This window comes from Nipponia nippon, unplaced genomic scaffold (genome assembly GCF_047370975.1).
Source record: "Nipponia nippon isolate SJK-2023a ecotype South Korea unplaced genomic scaffold, ASM4737097v1 scaffold_3, whole genome shotgun sequence".
In the NCBI taxonomy this organism is placed as follows: Eukaryota; Metazoa; Chordata; class Aves; order Pelecaniformes; family Threskiornithidae; genus Nipponia; species Nipponia nippon.
The window spans coordinates 95,238,924-95,259,039 of NW_028262347.1; the positions used below are offsets into that span (position 1 = coordinate 95,238,924).

Sequence of the window (20,116 nt, forward strand, 5' to 3'; positions counted from 1 at the left end):
AAAGGAAGATGAAGGATGTTCTGGCTGCTGACAGAGGAGGTGCCCTGAAGCACAGGATTCTACATGCATGACAACTACCTGGAGCTCAACTGTGTTGTTTGCAGCAATGTTTCACACTTTGGGCTCTTAATGAAGGAAGTAGGCAGCGAGAATCCCAGCTATATATTCCCAAAGATTTAAGAGGGCTTGGCATCAAGACCCTAAGGTCCTCTTTTTATCACAATTTTGTCTCTTTGGTATTTTTTTTTAGCACTCCTACATGCCACATATTTTCCAAATTGGACACTTCCACTGCTTAGTTGGCCTGGATGATGTAACCATCTTATTTATATGGTGGCATTTCCAGTGTTAAGGTACCTCTTGGTTATGCGAGCTATCAGGGATGAGTCTGACTTGAACTGCCAACTTTTATTAAGTATTCGTAACTGTATCCAGGCTGAAGTGCTGTATTTGCTAGATTGTTCCGACTTTAAATCAAGATGCATTCATAACTGATATTGATTTTTAAAATACCTTGAATGCTAGTACAGTTTAGAAAATGAACACTATGGTGTTACGGTTTTTGTTTTGGGATTTTTTTTCTGGTTGTTTTAAATGTGCTGATGCACATCTCAAAATATTCTTTATACTCTAATAATTTTATGGGAAAACACTTTGGGGAACTTGTAATATTTTCAAGTCTATATACTTTCATTAAACACACAAAGTAATTGTCATACTTCAAGGCTTGGGTTTTTTCCCTTTTCAATATTATCTAAAAATAATTTTAACAAGATTTTTTCCTTTGGAAAGTTGGAAGCAAAATATGAATTCTATATCAAGACCAATCACTCAAGGTGCTTTCCTAAAGAGTGTCCTTGGAATCCAATTGCTATTTGCACACACATTAATAAAGTGCAAAGCTTTTAAATCTGATTGCTTCAAGCTGAATAGATGGGCCAGTGCCAAACAAATTGATCTCATTCACAGAGCATGGTCTATAGCAAACTATAACTCCATTACAATGAGAGGGCTCAATTCAATAAATAAAATACAGATTTTTAAAGTTACCTGAGCAGCTCTTTAAACGCTCTGTAGGACTGTATGTGCAAGGTGCTTTATTTACCTGAAACTAAAGCCAACATGCACTATTTGAAGAGAGTTTTAATATTTGACGCAGTGTGTATGGGTTAAAGGCTGCATGTCTGACAAAAGAATCACTGGAGTGACAGGACAATCAGTTCTGTCAAATGAAACAACTAGGGGTCAGTGGTGGCAAAGACATATCTGGCAGTATCAAATGAAAGGATGACCTCTTGGGCAAGTTCTTCGTTTGACATTTAGAAGTTCAGTCCCCATTTCAAGTGAACTCAGTAAATTGCCTACTTTCTCTGTACCCCCATGACCCAGCTGGATAAAAGGGGACTAATAATCCTTTACCTCCACATTTTATGTGCTGTAGGGATAATCATTAGGTACCTGCCTCAACAGAAAGAGACCAACCTTGAAAAGCGATCCTTAAAAAAGGTTGTGAAAATACATCTTAACAAAACCCTGAACAAGCAGTGAACAAAAACAATGGCAAAAACAGCAAATCCATGTACAGAAACCTATTTATATTTCCTTCTATGAAAATTTCAGCATGAAGACTTTTCCAGTAAAAGGACATTACTAAAAACTAAAACTCTATCAGAAAGTGTCCTTACGACACAGAGTTTATGTCCTGCCCCACAGAGGATGCTGTCAGAGCTGCTTTTATTCACTTAGCACTCACACTGCAAAGGAAATGATCCAAAAGCCTGGAAAACTGTCTCCTTTCTCAATAAGAGTAATATGAAGGAATTCTGCATATTGCTGTTTCCTTCATTAAAAACAAACAAACAATCAACAACAAAAAAAAGGGAGTAAAATCTCTACTGCCTACTGATATACAGCTTTCCAATGGCTGGTGGACAGCACACCAAACAAAATGCATATCTGGTAAGAACTGCAAAGACAAACAGGGCCAACTCCTGATTTGTCACTCTGGAGAGCATGCACTGCCCATCCGAAAAGATGATGTAAGCCCCAGTCCACAACAAAATGCTGCCACTGCCAGCCTGTCTCTTCACTCCATATATGCCATGCCTTCTAGTCCCTGGTACCTTTGAAGGCATCTTCCACACAGTTGCCATTATAAGAATTAGAAAATCTCCTTATTTACCTTTAAAGTAGTTTCTTCTTACCCTGTTTCTCTTCCCTGAGGCCAGAAAGTGTTTTAGACCCCTCCTTTCTCACACCCTTTATGGCTCTATACCTATCATTCCATTCTCCCTCTCCCTTCTACCTGCAGACCCTTTAACACATGGTTCACACGCACAGCCCTGAACCCTCTCTTCTGGTCTCGATCTAAGTTCTCTTCATTCTGGTTTCTACCTTCTGTACTTAACTGAAACTGTTCCTACTGACATTTGCTTTTCTTAGCCAAACTCTAAAATTGTTACTCTCTGCTCTTTGACTTGCCAGATGTTTTTAATGCAGCTGATCAAGTTTCTTCTTGATAAACCTCCTCTTCCCAGCACTTGTCTCCTGGGTTTCCTCCTATGCCACTCCTTCAGCACAGCCTCTCCAGGGGATACTTTCTGTGATATGCTTTAAGTTCCCAAGCAGGGTCCCACACCCATTCACTCTGCAATCTCCTCTCTTTACATTAACTTCATCCAGTGAGCAAACTAGTGAAAAATCCACTGCCATTCACATGCTGATGAGTCTTGATCTACTTCTCTGTGACACATTTTTCATATTCTGTTCAGTCTAAATTGTTAGCCTGTTTTCTGGATACCCTCATAAGCTTCATGTGGATAATGAGACTTCTCAACCGTCTCCCTTCAGGGAAAGGAAATCCTTTTTCTCAGTCAAAATGGACAGCCAGAATATCAGACCTGCCAATTTGGACTATAATACAAGTGTTATCCTTGACTCTTACTTCTTTCGAAGCCTCTCATCCAGGATAAGCCCAAAATCTCACAAATTCGTTAGACATAACCTTTCTAATAAACAGTTCCTTTTACCCAACTGTAATGTTAAAACTCCTTTCCCAGCTCTGATGACATTACATATTGATTAATACAAAGTTCATCTTTCTGACCTTAAGAATTGCAAAGTTCCTCTCATATCTTGCTGAAACTCCTGCTACAAAGATCTCTAACCACTTGCTTTGATCATTTCACCCATCTCTTCACATTGCTTCAATAGCTCCCTTCTTATCTGTCACATCAAAGACATGCTAACTATCTTAACTTCCAGTACCATATACTTTTTACTCCAGTCTTCCAGGTTACCTCTAATTCATCATCAAGATTTTGGCCTTGGTATCAACCTTCTTCACCTACCCCTATTTATAAAAAAAATATTTCCACAAATATCTTTAAATTTCCTTATATCTTCTTTTCAAACCACTAATTTCTAAGATCCTGGTATGAAGACACTATTTCTGTCATTGAACAACATTCATCATCAATCCCTTTTACTCCCCAGATATCTCTATCTGTCACCTCTTGCATGCTGTAAATTCTTTGGGGACACACATTCATACCACACCTAGTAAAACAACATCCCAATTCATAACTAGACACTTGTGCATAACAAGCATACTAGTTATAATAGCACCAGTACTAACAGTAGGAAAAATAATTATTAGCATAGGACTATACTCTCTTTTCAAACAACCCTTAAATCTATGCTAATTTTTAAGGTATTTGCCACCCTCCAAGGTACAAAGGTAAATAAAGGAACTGACACATCATGCTTTATGCTGATGATATACTACTCTTTGTTTGACACAGAACACACTTTAACTGAGGAAAAGAATCTTATTGAGGTTGCCACACTGTCTCCAGTTATAAGCTTAATTTAATAAGATCTAACTGCTCGTCCTTGATGAACAAGGTTCCCAAATATTTCTTCCCTTACGTTTCCAGTGAACTCCCATGAGCCTCTATTTTGGTTTTTTTTTTCAGATTTCTACACTTCAAACCATGAAGAAATGGGCATAACATTCAGCATTGTCTCCTACACACTGAGCAGCGCTGCATCAACGAAGCTAACCCTTGCACCTACACTGTGCACTGCCTGTCTGACATAGAAGTAACTTTAAAAGAAACAGAGCATCAGTGTCCTAGGACACCTTGCTTGGGATTAATCTTCTCAAACCAAGGTAAATCTTGCCCAGGCTTTTCTCTCACACACAGACAGCACTATACTGTATGCTGCAAGCAATTAGTGAAGGCTTAAATCATTTTCCAAATTAGTTTGAAACTAAAAATAACTCTTGGGTAAATATAATTTTATTTCACCTACTAAAAGTGATTAAAAACCTCCTGTGAAAAGATGCAAAGCAGGTGCAAATTATTATTAGCAATTATTACTCATCCCTTCTAAGGATAAATGGCCTTCTTCTATAACCTCTGAAACAACTAACGAAATGAGTCAGTGATTTTCTTAATCCAGAACACCAGGTCTAGAAGTGCATTTTTGGGGAGAGCTGATTGACCAACTGTGCAAAACCCTGTACTCCAAGTCAATCCTTGTGCTTGGAGATGCTTGCAGATGTGTCCATGGTAAAAGTCAATCTGTAGCTATGGTGTGTACACACTGGTGTTGAAGGTTCAAAAATCAAATATATAATAATTGCAGTATGTATTTTGCAGTCTTCAAAGTGGTGCTAGCATAATAAGCTGAACAATTCACTGAATTTATATGAAAAAGTAAAACTCGAAGATGGCAAATAGCTTTTGTATTGCCATTACTTTCTTCTGATTTTTATAAGGTAAACACATTTTCTCATGTACCTGTACTGCTTCCACCAGTGTCTTACAATAGGCAAACACTTGTATAGTGATGAAATACAAACAACGGAGCATATTTTACAATTAATCACCCATAATTAATTAGTAATCTCTGCTTTCTGGTAAACTATACTGAAATTGCTGAAAATTATCCTTGCTGGGAATGATAAACTTATCTGCAGATTTGCAGTATTTTAGAGAAACATTTTGCATATATTTATGTATTATAATGACCACAGGTATGCTAGAGTATTTAATTTAACTTTCCACTACATTAAACATATGTGTATATATAATCTTTACCTTTAAATTGCACAGTATTCCAGGAGTCAGTCAAACAATCTGAAGTAAAATAATTTGGAAAAAAGAGCCACGAAGGAGTAGATGAAGGTGGGGTTAGTTTTGGTAACCTTGGTTTTTTAGTGCTCACTGGAGAGTTGTCCTGTCTCAGCTCTTGCAAAAGCCAATACTGGATGCTATTAAATACAGTACTAAAGAAGGTGAACTGCATGTGGTCCAACACAACATTTCTGTGTTTTGAAGTCATTAATAGCTCCTCTTCCTTCAAAAAAAACTCCCTCATAAATGCAGCCCTTCCTGACTGTTAGAATCCCCCCAATCCTGAGGTTAAATCTGTTCGGAGAGCTAATTCTAGAACTGCGTTAACGTGGGGTTATGCTGGAAGGAGAAACCCACAGACCCCCGACGTGGCGCAACGGTAAGACCAGCTCCTGCTTCCAGGACATGAATGTCAGTCTCCGCATCCCATTGCCTTCCACTGTACAGACATGTCAGCTTTTTCAGGGCCCTCGCATGTGAACAGGCTTACCTTCCACCGTGCTGTTCAGCTTCCATATTTAACAGTGAGATTGAGGAAAGATATAATGGATGAGAAAATTAGCAAAGAGAATGAAAAAAAGAAATCTAATTAATGAAAAATAACAAGAAAATAAAATTAATGAAGTTCATGAGACAATTAAAAGTTAATTTCAAATATTTAAACAATTTTGTCAGCCAGATATTTGGCACAGTTTGCTTTAGACCTGACATCCTTACTTGTGGACAGGAGGAAAATTTTTAGGAATTGAATCATGTTTTAGCAACTGAACACCTACAATGAAACAAGAACCCAAAAGTACACTGAGGATTAAGCATTTGGAGCAAGGGGAATGCCTACTTCCCGTACATACACATTTAATGACATTTAAAAATAAATGATCCCCTATGCAGAAGTGCCTAGTCATCAGATTCAAAATATGAGCTGAAAAATCTAGTCCCTTCAGACCAGACATATTATTACTGACATTGAGGGACTTAGTAAGACTGCTAGCAAAACAGTTTCTAGACTCATAAGGACTTTGTCTAACTCTTGCCAAAGTATTCCATTTCCATGATTTTTCTCTCAATTTACCCACAAACCCTCACAAAACTGTTATCAGTTATTGTTAGAGATGTACAAAATTGGATGCAAGCCTCATGTTTTTCGTTATTTCAATATTCATGTTCAAAATCTGATGCAACATTACTAGTTGAGTCAAACAAAAAATTTCTAAAATTATTGTCAAACATACCTGCAGTAGTAAAAAGAATGTCACTTCCATGAAGCTACATAAGCAATTCATGAAGTCATTTATTCACCAAATTATGATATTTTTTTTTCCTCTTCACATTGCCTACAAATCTATAACAACATATGTAAATGACTGTTCCAAACATATCCTCACAGTGATCCCATAGCTTAGATGAATCATAGTGAAATAAAATGTGGGAGGATTTGTGTTTTGGTGTCTTTTTGGCCCAATGGAAAGAAACCTACTTCTAAGCCAATTTATCCCAAAATGGGAAGCTTTGTTTTCAGTTAGGTTTTAGCAGTTTAATGAGGTTTGCTTGGGTTATTATTATTATTATTATTATTATTATTATTATTATTATTATTATTATCTTTAAGCACAAAAGGTCTTACTATATTGCAAATGTCAACAATAGCAGACAAAATTTTAGCTCAGAGGAAGAAATAGAAAACCAGAGGACGATGTGGAAAAAATAAGGCAGGTATAATTTGACTTGAACTATGGAAAGAAGAAAGTATTATTTCTACAGTCCTGTTACCAGGACTCAAAAATCACTACCAGCTCTTTAAATGAAGAAATTGCCTTCTAAAAACAGAAGAGGCATAATATTTTTTTTCCAAAGTTATTCACCAATATTTCAAGATGTTTATACACTGTATATAAAACAGAGATATGGACTAATATGCTGAACATTTGCAACATAAATAAAAAAAGAGATGTATGCCAATATGAAATGCCAAGTGCCAGAAAATTAATATTAAACTTTTTTCCCTGTTAAATTCTGAAAAGATCTTTGCTTCTTATGAAAAACCATTTCATACAGTTGCTTGTGGGTGCAGACTATTCAAGATGCCATAAATAATTCCTGCAGCTTCAGTCAAGTAATAGCATGTCACCAACTGCAGAAGGGAAAAAGAGAAGACTGGAGCATTGTTCACAAGCAAGTGCCAACTCGGAGTGAGGTACTCAGCATCCTTGATGACCAGGAATGAAGGAAGACCACAAATCAGTGTGAAATGATCCCAAAAGCCTAAACCAAAAGCAGAATATCTATATTTCTTTGAAGAACCAGTCAGAACATTTGACGTGAACTAGGGTAAAAGAGAAACAGAGAGCAGTCTTTGCTTTCCAATGAGGACACAGAGGTGAGTACAGAAACAGGGCAGAGATAAATTACAACTGTTTAACAAACTTAGTATTATTCTGGAAGTTTATAGCTTCAGCTCAAATTGGAATTGCAGTGATTCAGATAACCCTGCTGCAATGATACAGGGTTTTAGCAATAATTTTTAACGCAACTAATCTGCTCTCTTTTAGTCTTAATTTTTTTTTTAAACTTGTTTACTATACTAGGCATGCAAAGAGTTGTTTCAGCTGGTATACTGCAGAGATATGCATATATACTAGCAAGCTTATTGCAGTAAGCTCACTAGCTTACAGGCAAGATAGACTCACAAATGATGATATCATTTTCAAAGATACACCTAAACAGAAACATTTTGCACTTCAATGAAGCTGCCAAAAAACAAACAATGCTGAGTTAAACATTTTGTAAAGCCAAGAATTCCTTCTCTTTTCAAATCAATAACCACATGCAACTGTGTTACAGCCTCCATTTTACTGGTTTTCAAAAGTACAGGTAATAATACTGGAAAGTAGGATGATTGAAGTCTATAAAGCAACTGACATCACCTATGGTTTTAAAGAAAAATCTCATTAAAATACATATCCCAAACAAACCATATGTGTTCTGTGAAGAAGAAAAAAACCCAAACCCTCCACAGCCAACAGTTACTGCACATCTGCAATAGAAAACTTGAGAAACGCTACACTACAAGATCTCTTCCTCCTCTTCAAATATGTTGTATACAAAATGTACAAAGTCCGAATTTATTCACAGAACAAATGTTTCCAATATATGTTCAGAAGGACCCCTGGGTCATCTAGAACATCCTTCAATCTAGTTGAGGGAAGACTGCTAGACTAAGTTACTGAAGTGTTTTATCTAGTGAACTCTTGAACACCCTGAAGAACAATGCCTCACTGACCTCTCTTGCCAAGTGCTTACATTGTCTAATTGACCTCCCTGTCAGAAAGCATTCCCAGTTTAGATTTGGGTCATTACTTCCTGTTAGACTACCTGTGATCACCTTAAATAATTCCTCCTCCTCTCATGTTTCTTCTTCTTGTATTTGCCAGTTATATTCCCTTAGGCAGGCTGTATATAGTGCGTTCCTGAGACCTGTGTTCATAGGTCATGCTCTCCTATCCTTTTATCATTTTTGTCACCTCTCTTTGAACTGTTTTCATGTATTCATGTCATTATGTAGTAGAGAGCCCTTAATGATTAAAGCAATCCATACAAATATACCCCTACTTGCAACCAAAAAACTGTATCCATTGGTAAGTGGAAGAGGCAGGTGAAATCTGGCTGTCGCAAAGAGGGAGCCTTTTGAGTCTCAGATCCTGTGTCTGGGCCAAAGAGACTAACAGAATACCTGAAACTAGTAAATCTCCTTCCCATTTCTGAATTACTAGCTTTTCTTCTTTTCTTTCTATATATTGCCTTGCAAGGAGATCACATAGTCTTCAAAATATAAAATCATTTTTGCTGTTACATGCATACCTGTTACAATTGAGACCGGTTTTGCATATAAACTTAACGATGGCACCAGGCCAAATATATCAGAGATTTTTGCAGGTGGAGAAGAGAACATTTTTCTCAAAGTAATTAAGGAGGGACACACTTTCTTTAGATTGGGTTTTCTTTAATCCCAAAGTGACCTTTTAATGCAAACCCTAGGGTAGCTAACATTTTATAAATGCATTTACCTTCTGTTTTCTGAATAAAGGCTGATTCCATGTTTATACATATACCATTGAAAAGTTTTGGTTTTTTTTTTTTTCTCTCTCCCTCTCTCTATTCTTACAGTCAAAGCAGTTCTATGGCAGAATAATAAACCTTGAAAACCTATGAAATGTCAGTAATTTCTGCTGCAGTAGGTTTGACACATGACAGAGCCAGGGATTGACGATGCTAAGGCAGTAAAGTGAAAATGATGCCTAAGTGAAATTAAAGAAATAATCCTAAAATTGAGTTCTTCTAGGATTTAGAAAGTTTTGATATGACTCCGATATATGACATGTCACAGTCCCCTAACTCTGTGCATCCAAAGTCAGACGAGATCTCTCTGGCCCACCCAACAGATGATAAGCGAGGCTGAAATCTGGACCCATATTTTTAGCAGGAAAAATGTGTCACTTGCAATATCGAAACAGGCAAAATAAATCTTGTACCAGCTTCCAATGGCTAATGTCTATGACTTGTGCTAAGAAAAATTTGTTAAAACTATTCATTTCAGGGTTCATAATCCAGACACCGTCCAAGAAAATATCTTTTTTCTGCATTCCACAGGAGCGTTTTTGTGTAACACCTGGTTTTTATGAAGATATGTTATCAGCCAATAGACTTTAATAAGATCTAGTTGAAGTTTTTCCAACATTTTTCCCCTGCTACAAAATATCAATTCAGCAAAACTGATAATGAAGAACCTCTTTTTCACATGGAATTTTCCATTTCTAGAAATTTATGGAAACAAAGGTTTAAATCCAATTTCTTCTCATTGTTCTTAAGTTCTTATTTGTAACTTGAGCTAAAATAGAAAAGATGAAAAGAAATATACCCAAAATTTAAAAATAAAGTCTTTGGAATTTCTTCTTAGGTTACTGCTTACATTTTTTTAGAGACCTAGAGTTTTTTCCCAAAACAGAAAAGGGAAATGGTTTCAAAACCTCCAACAACTTCCACGGTGCAGAGCCAGATTGGTAACAATACTAGTCAGTATATAGCTATATAGTACCTATAGCATGAAATATTTACTAATTGTGGAAATATGGAAACCCATCGAAGACACTTACTGCTGCACACTGTGAATGCTGTATTTCTGTAAATTATGTAAGAATACATACTTCATTTAAGATGAAAGTTGTTATTCTAGACCATCTGAAATTGTGCTATAGATAATTAGTTGTACTTGTTAACTGAGATATTGAGGAATCACAGTTACTGTAACTCTCCACAAAGTGTAACCCCAGTCTCTGTTAGTGAAGGATTCTTCCCCACACCATGCACCTCTCATCTCAAGCCTTTTGAGAGTTCCCTTCTAACATTTAAATTTTCTTTTACAAGGCTTTTCTGAATCAATCAAGATTCAATATAGGAAGATTGCCAAATAAATTACTTTTCATTTTTGCCCACAGTTAAACTCCTGCAGGGATCTGGAAATATATCAAGATCATTAGCCTTAATGCCTATAATACACACTGCTTTAAGGTGAAGTGAGTAGTAAAACAGTTTAATACATTAGCCCCTACACTCGAGAGGCCTGCAGGGTCCTGACAGTGCACGCATGTAACTCTTACGAACATTTCTGGAGCATTGTGCACTGAAGGGGGACAGACTTTCTACCCAGCGTGGGTCTGAATAAAACACACGTGTTGATTTCTTTTTAATACCTGGTTTGGATACTTTGTTAGGACTCACTGGAAAACTAAGCAATGTGTATTTTTGCTGGAAGCCTACTATGAAGCAAATAAAACCTCTGACTGAGCTGTGCATAGCTTACTACACTTCGAGGACAAGTACTCCCTCATTCCTCTACTGAAAATCCCTGTGTATGCACAAACATGAGTATAATTTGTCCCTGTGCTTAGTCTTTCCCAAGCTACCCATTTGCCTCATTTATTTATGATAAAATTTACCCTATTAATTTAAAAATCACCAATGAACATAAATGTGGAGAATTTACTTATGCTGCTATTATAAAAACACTTAATGAGGTAATTTAAGTTGATTTTTTTTTTTAATTTAGCAGGCTTTGATGCAGCAAAACTGATAACTGGAAACAGGTCTCATCCACATTTTAATTTCTTGGTTCAGTCTTATCCCTGGTTAGTTAAAAGAAGAACAGTAATAAAAAAACCTTATTTCATTGCCAAATTCTTAGCTAATGAATACATGTAAACTTATACTGAGGATCCAACTCTCATTCTCAACTCTGACATATAAAGCACTGTAAAATAATTCATTATTTAATATTTAAAAAGCTGGATAAAACTAATTAATGCCAAATATTAGCCCACAGCACAACAGTAATTACAAGTTTGCCCAACAGCTACCTCCCTGTCCTAATTAGCCTCATTGATTTCAAGAAACCATTAAGGAAAAGAGACAAACATATAATTTCTACTTCATACTTGATAAAAACACTGTGATTCAGCTTTCAAACATCACTAACATGCCATTTTATACATTAATTTGGAGATTTCCACAGAAAAGACGACTCTCCCAGGCACATTATGTTTCATTTCTAATAGAAATCTAATCTGCTATAGTAGATTTTCTGGTAACTGGTAGACAGTGGTTGAAATTCAGGTCAAAAGTATTGGTATGGAAGACAACCAGAAAAAAAAAAAATTGCCCCATAGAGCTGTATATTATATTTAAAATGCCCATCTGGCCCATGTTGTCCCATTTGCATTAACCGCAAAGTATGCATTGCATGGAGTACCTGATATTTCAATTCTCCAACACTAGAGTTTGATAATCTTATTTGATATTTACCAACGAGCATTGTCAAAATCTACCACTTCAAAAAATGTGGCAAGGTATTGCATAAGTCATCATATATGTTCCCGAGATGTTGATGATAAAAACAACTGTGCACTGACCTCATTAATAAAAGTCTGGGCTCCCCGTGGGCTTAGGAGTAAGATAGCCCTTCGCAATGTGTCCCGATAGCGGTTCAGCTCTTCTGTTTTCATGGTAGTGAAAAGGTTGGCAAAGACTCTGCTGATGTTCCTGTCCACTTTTTGTAATGATACATCAAGTCCCAGTCTTGAGGCCTGATCGAGAAATCCCTGCAGTCCGCGTATATCTGTAACACGGGGGGAGGGGGGAAGAAAGAAAGAAAGAAAAGAAAAGAAAAAAAAACCACTGCATCAACCTTCGCCAATTAGGCAAGCATCACTAATTAGGTGGAAAAAGACTTTTTTTCCTGCAGTGCTGTCAGAAGACGACTATTCCACACAGCCATCTTCCACAGCTCCCTTTCATAGCCAATGCCAACAGTGAAACTCCATCAATTACCTTTCCCCAGAGGTCTCTCAATGACCCTTAGGAAGAGTCAGTTCATGTATTTGGGTGGCTGTGGATGCCTCCTCAGAAGCTCAAGGCCACAGGGCTTAACACTGCACAAGCAAAAAGACAGTCCCACCCCAACAACATCACAGTTTGAATGCATAAATCCAGGAACAGATAAATAAGTAGGGGGATAAATCACTCACCCCTAAACTTCTTTCCTTCTACCCTCAATCTATCTTACATAAGATCATGTCTGCTTTTTCCATGAAAAAATTACAATACTCAGAATATACACAGCCCTCCTTTTGACCTCTTTCTTCTCTTCCCCTCCTATAAATAACCTACTTAACCAGAGGTTTACCATTAAACCTGTAAACCTGTGAAACAGTACATGAAGCCCCAAACTATTAGGATATATTACAGTGTAAAAAAATTGGCTTTCAGTAGGGGAAATCATGCAAACGAGCCCCTTCAAAACCTGTTCTTTTGAGCTCTGTCCCTCAAATTCAGGTTGATTGAAAAAATACATTTTCCTAACCACATTTGTTAGGACATTAACATGGAGGAACATACATTTTATACTGTTTTCATGATGAACCTGCTGGTTCAAACTGTACTCTGTCTTCATGACTCTCAGCATTTTTCTATAATAAATGTTGGAGTTTTTATTTTGTAGCGAAATTTAGAGCAAGAAAAAGGTCAGAGCTTATATTGAACCACACTGCTCTCAAAATTAACAGTGACCTGATCACAGCTGCACCATGTCATTAGGAGCCCTTAATTCTACCTGAAACATGTATAACTTGTCTTGAATAAGAAAGTATTTAACCCTCTTTTCTCACACTTTTATCATCAAATTTCAGCTCGTGGGTGAAGCCAAATGGTGTAAATTAGAGTACAGTTGTTGTTCTCATAGTAAAACCTACTCTTCAGAAAACTTTCCTATAACTCTAATGATCTCTATAAACTAGATTGTAACAGCTAGTGTTTGGGTTGGTTTTTTTTTTAATCCTGGAAGTAACCAACTTCTAATGAAATTACAAGTATTAATACCACAGACATTGCTAAAGTCAGAGGACTGAAAACCAGTCTGATTCAAGTCAGTAGCATTCCTTGCTGCCCCATCCGGGTGGGCTCTTAGACCACCACCAATCTCGGTGTTACATGGCCATAGAATATACACGTGAACTTCTTTTTTCTCCCCTTAAAAAACATTGTATGAAATCCAATACAAGTAACACATTGAGAGGATATACCGGTTAAAGAATTTAGCTCACGTACAAGTGCAAAATATTAGGGTCAACAAGGTAATTAGCAAACATTAGATCCAAAAAGAAAAACACCAAAAGTTACCTTGAGTAGCTTCATACTTCTATCCAAACGTGGGAATGCTTGATAATGTGATTAATTCAGCTTCAGAAAACAGCTGAATTACAGGGAAACATCAGAAAGGAACAGAAATTAAGCTAGGGATGTGCCAACCACAGTAGACTCTTTACTGCCATTTTAACTTGGGTTTAGTTGCTATGATCATCACTCCAGCCAACCTCACCATCAGGAAAGGTGAATTCATGAGGGTTTTGCTGGTGACTTAGGCAAGTCTATAGCAGTTTTATCACAATGTCAAATACCTGCTAGACTTGCTTACTGTCTAAAATCCTGAATCACTGAGGAAAGGGAGGGGTTCATTGTTATGCAGGCATTTCTGGAAAATGCCAGAAGACTTTAGCACTTGTATAACTGTTAAATATTGCAGGTGTGCTGAAATAATGACAGTGACAAACAACTATTGTTTACAGGTTAAAGTATTTTATTAAAGTTGTCAAGCTAAGTTTGGATTTTGCTAATTTAAATGCAGTAAACTAGCATTCATTACTATACCTATGCTCACTTTATGGATCTGTGATACATGAAACTGAAATATTTTTCTTTTAATGATATTTAGTCCTTCAAAATTACTGCAGTGCTTGACAAGCAGTAAGAAAGTTCTCTTTTTTATAGTTTAGTAACGAGTTGTCTTTCTGTGCAGGCATCTAAAGTTATCACTGCACAAAGGAAAGCTGTTTACAAAAAATCAACTGTGCTGATACTGCCCTATTTTTGCCTTATGTTTTCGGCTGACCTGCTGGTTAGAAATATTGTTGTAGACCAGTGCAAAATACTTGATGTATGTGGTAAGACTACTTGGACTTGGAAGAGCATTTTGTATTCCCTTATAAATTTTTCCCCCAAGGAAAACAGGCTATTTCCCAGTTTGAAAAATGGAAAGGATTCAGACTTTTTCCAGCTTGAGAACAAAGCAAAATTTGAGATGGAAGAGGCTGTCCAAGCTCAAATGTGCAAGCACAATCTGTCAGTTTTTTCACAGATGTAAGTGAATGTGAATTTATTCAGTGTTGGCAATCAAAGAACTGCATGACTGTATCTTCCTGAATGCTGGCATGCCTGTTCCTACATGACACTGGGGAGGAGGAGAAGGCTTGGTGGGAATTCAGAGGTGGAAGTGGGAACTGAAGAGCAGTGTTTTCAGAGGTGAGTAACAATTTTAAGTGCCTATATATAATAGGATCTTTTTTTCACAAATGATTGCAAATAATTATTACCAAAAGGGCAATCATTTCTTAAAATGTATCAATACATAAATACACAAAGACACGCACATATGCAGGAGCGTCTGTTTATAAATCATAATGAATTAGGCTGTTTTATTTTATCTGACATATCACATAAGAAAGTGAGTTTGATGCCCTCATTCTTTTTCCTCCATTTAGTAGATCACAAATCCATGCAACATAAAAGAAAAACTGTTCTTTGTTCCATGGCAGCTCAAACAGAAATATTCACAGAAACAGTTATGAATTTCTTTTGACTTCTCATAATTTAGGACAGTTAATCCTTCATTTTCTTCAAGACTAAAAGGAGTCTTGTAAAATTCATCTAGAATTTAATAAAAATAAAGGATTCTATAAATGCTTTTGTCTGTTAAAATACATGTGTTTTCTGTCTCTTGTAGTCTTAACAGTGACTTCTTATTAAAATGTTCAGATTCTAACATTAGAGAGTTATCCTGAACTAATAAAATCATTCCTTGTGCCCATTTATTTCATACTTCATAGGAAAAGTATAGCAATCCAAACTCAATCACAGTCAAACACTTGTGTAGAACATCTGAAAAATGACAGACTAGTTTGCTGTGACTATACAACCTACAGCTATCTGCCTCCAGTTTTCCAATTAGTTACTTTTGCTCAAGGTGTAGTCTACATTCAGCCATAAAAATCACATAGCATGATTTTACTTATCTAATTGCCCACCTGATTTGTGCATGCTCAACATGCAGAATTTCACAGACAATATTTGAAAATTTCTCTTTAGAGAACATCAGTTTCTTGAAGATGATGTGACACCTGCACTCCAGAAGGAAAATGACACTGTACAAAATGCACTCAGGTGAGCCTTTCTCATAAAAGTGATCTGTAAAACAACATAATAATTGGATATGTTTACAGTACTCTAGTGTCAACCACAATCATGTGAAATTAGCAAGTTGGAATTGGAACTGACTCACTAGAGCTTCATAAGAAAAGTGAACTTCTTATGAACTTTTTGTCTCTTCTGTTACATCTGGCTGGAGAGAGAATCTCTGTGGCTGAGAGCCTTCTTCCTAACTCTGACAGATATACCATATGTTCAGGTCTGACAACAGAGGAACAAGACAATTTCAGGGATAACCATTACAAGGAGGGAAGGAAAGTCTTGATGCACTGCTAAGATAGGAATTCTGTCACTGTGACTGCAAAACTAATGCTTGACATAAATAAAAGGGCTTTATTGTACTATAAGGAATAATGGAATGTATCATTTCCTGCTGGAGGTTAGGCTGGTCACTGCACTGGTTGACTGGAACACAAACATAAAAGAATAGTACTAAATGTGGCATTAGTTACCTATGTGTAAAGCTTATTGTCATCTACAAAGTAATTTGTTTTTATTATATTATCTATAATCTCGTTTATATAAAAAAAGTTTGCAGACTCTACCACAGCATTCATCTTTCATAAATTTACAGGATCTGATTCTTGGCCTTGACACAAGCAGCTTTAAGCTATTATTTTTGTGTGAAACAGCTGTGTGGTTGGGCACAGCTGGCCTTTAAGGATGGCTCATTGTAGATCAGAATTTCCAGGAGGTACAGAGCAGTATATTGTCTTTTCAACACCAGTTCCTAACCCCACTTGACAGAAATAGAGGCAGCACATGGCTAGGAAACATTTTACTTTGGGTAGAAAACAGCTGGAAGCAAACTGAAGTACCAAAGCCAGAGCTAAGGCAAGGCTAAAGAAGCACAAAGAAATAATTTCACACCCTTTCATTCTTATCCATCACCAAGTAAACTCTGGGAGGACTGAAGTATCATCACCAAGCTCTATTTTCAAGTGACCTACACCAATCCTTTCACTTGTACATTCGTAAGAGGGAAAAGTAAATAAGTGTGAAAAACAATGAGATCAGGCAGGAAATACTGAGCTTTTGAGTTTTCTCATTTGCTGATTGTAGGCTCTATTCTTCACACTTTTTTTTTTTTCCTCCCAGTATTAGTTTTATTCGAGCATTACTTTGGTGATATATTTAAAGTAGCGAGAGGAATGTGAGAGAGACTTGGATAGTTTCATTATTTTAGTACTTATACACTGGTAAAAAACATATTCACCTTTTCCAACATTTTAGGAACAACATCAAGGCATTTTTCCTTATACTTAAGCCCCAAGAGAAGAAAAAATTACTGTTTCTTAGCTTTAATGCAAAGATACTCTGCTTTATTGTAGGTTTGTTTCTCTTGACTGCAAATTGGACAGAATACTTCCCACTTATTATTTCATTTCTTAAGACAGAATAAAATACACATTCTAGGATTCACTGATTTGGAAGATCACCTACAAGCACTCTGAAACAGGTTTCCTAAAACACTTCAGTTTCATGGGTTCCATTCATTTTATTTTACAATGGCTATTATCCCTTATTTTTGCAGCTACAAATTGTTTACATTAGAAATTAGGGATAAGACTAGTGTAAGAAACAGAGATGCACATCCTGACGATTAGACGCCTGCTGCATTGTAAGTTTTCTGAATGAATAATTTTGAATACCATCTTTGGGTCCTTGCTACAGATAATAACCTACTTGAAGGATTTGAATATACTGTAGTATTTTAGAAAACTGGAAGTGGACATACTTCAGAAATAGCTCTTATTCTTAAGTTAATAAATAACAAAATTCTCTTCATTCAAACAATAGAGGGAAGATTACTATTTATGCTTCTAAAGGGGAATTATTCTGTGCAAATACTCTAGAAGAATTAGACTTTTTAGCAAGCACTGAAATTTTCAACCTAAAATACTCACAATGTGATTTTAACTGTTCAAATAGAATGATTACACCAGCAAGTATAATAACAAAGTCTGTTACAATAGGTATGACTACATTAATATTTGAATGTAAATGCTTATTGGATCCCAGTGCAAATGCAAAATTATATTCGTAACGTATATTTTCTACTTTTATAATTTTTTTCTCTGTTCTTACAATCTCTCTCCAAGCATGTAACATCTCTCTCCATCTACCACATTTCCTCATCTGCCTCTGCCTGCCGTATTCCCACAATCACTGCTAATTGCTATCGGCCAGATAATTTTTCTACAAACATTAGAACTCTCAATTTCAAAACAATGTCTGTGATTTAGTCATGTCATTCCTAATGAAGTTTCACTTCAAAAACTTTCTGTTAAAAAAGTCTTTGCTTTCTTGCATGCTTTTAGATACACCAGAGCTCAAAGTAACACCTCTGCAATTATATCCCATTTCCTATTCTTTTTTTTTTTTTTAAACAAATGAAGTCAGTAACTAGGAAATAGTTATTATAGCAAGTACATATAATAGCAAGTACAATAAATCTATGAATTAAATTGGATTTTTTTATTATTCAGCTTATATAAGATAATAACCTGTTGACCAGATGAGACCAGATGAGAATTTCTGCTGAGCTCCATAACCTGTCTCTGATAAACAGAGTGTAAAACAGGAGCACTCGTGCAGCAATACTTCCCTCTAACATTCTACCAACAATTCACAGTTAGCAGTGCAGGAAATTCCTCAGGCAGATGTTGTTTCTATGTATTTCTATGCACTACACGGGTGTATTTCTGCATTGTAACCCTCAATGGCTTTCTCCTTCATAGAACAGCACAGTTTCCCTTTAAACCCATGTAAACTATGAGCATCCAGATCAGTTCACCTACAGCATTTTAACTTAGGAATTATCAGGATCCCATTGGACTCTCCTTTCCCCTTTTTACACCGTTCTCTCCTGGATGGTTCTACTAACACCAAACAAACACAAACCAACACACTAGCACCTGCACTGCCTGACCAACCAGGCACAACATAATGCCATTCAGACCTAGAAGCTGCATAGCCTCTTCTCAAAGAGATGAGAGAAAAGCAAGAAATCAGAGATTTCTGGAAAGAATAAAGCAGGCTATCAGAAATGTAATCTTTGAAAAATACAGGCAACATTGATGAGCCATTTAAATCTAGATCACAGGCTGACATTTGACCACCTTTCCATAGAAACTGAAAATCTTAACATGTGTGTCTTGATACAAGCATCAGGATTAATGAAATGCAAAGGTCTAAGAGAACCCCTCATGGTATCAAAGGCTGAAGCCTGTATAATGACTGCAGAAAATTTTTTATTGGGCAGTTATACTGCCTACATAGATTTTGTTATCAGGTTTTTAAATATGAAAAGGACTTTGAATAGAGACAAATCGTAGGTATTGGTGATTTTCACTCCTGAACAGATGGGACAGGTACAGAATATACCATAAAGCCAGATGTCTTGCATGCACAAACAGAGGTTTTCGGATTTGACCTATCATAGAAGGCAGACATCAGTATTAAAAATATTAAACAGTTACTCTGCACAACTGACGCTTCATACCTGAAACAGGTGATCCAGTCTGAAGGTAACTGGAACTTCCCAGGAGGCCTAGAAGCACAAAAGCCTTTTAAAGTCTACAATAGCCCTTTCACATTTAGCATGAAAGGTCAACTACGGGTCTCTCTTGCTGGATTTTAACACTTGGCATTCAAAAGCACAAGGGACATCACCTCAGGAAATTCATTACTGTTGGAAAAAAATGTGGACATATGCTACAATTGATGTAAAAAGGGAATTCACTGAAGAACTAGCGTGTCCGTTCAAATAACACATTTAATTCTTCCAAGTGCAATAATTGCCAACTGTTTGCCCAATGGTAAACCACTCAAATGAGCTGTAATAGCTTCTCATCTCACTACTGCTTTTAAAATACTTTTTTAAAGACACTATACAGTGTTATTGCTGTACCTTCTCATGAGACAAAAATAGAGGTATTGACAGAAACTATGCTTTTGCTGACATATATCCTAAGTTTAAACAAAAGATTTCTTTTGCCTAAATTAATTTTAATTATTGCATTAAATTACTGAGCCTAATATTTGTCATGGTTGAATACAAGCAATTCTAAACATCCATTCACCAGTACATTAGGAAAATA

At 36.4% G+C, this 20,116-nt stretch overlaps 1 protein-coding gene across 5 annotated transcripts in view; it reads right to left on the bottom strand.

The window, feature by feature from the left end:
- GRID1 (glutamate ionotropic receptor delta type subunit 1) overlaps nt 1–20,116 on the bottom strand; it is a 542,571-nt gene that overhangs the window by 227,201 nt on the left and 295,254 nt on the right. For all 5 annotated transcript variants that reach the window (XM_009465956.2, XM_087766071.1, XM_087766069.1 and 2 more), the window contains one exon: nt 12,107–12,312. In XM_009465956.2, the coding sequence (XP_009464231.1) occupies nt 12,107–12,312 (206 nt within the window). The remainder of the gene's footprint in view (nt 1–12,106; nt 12,313–20,116) is intronic.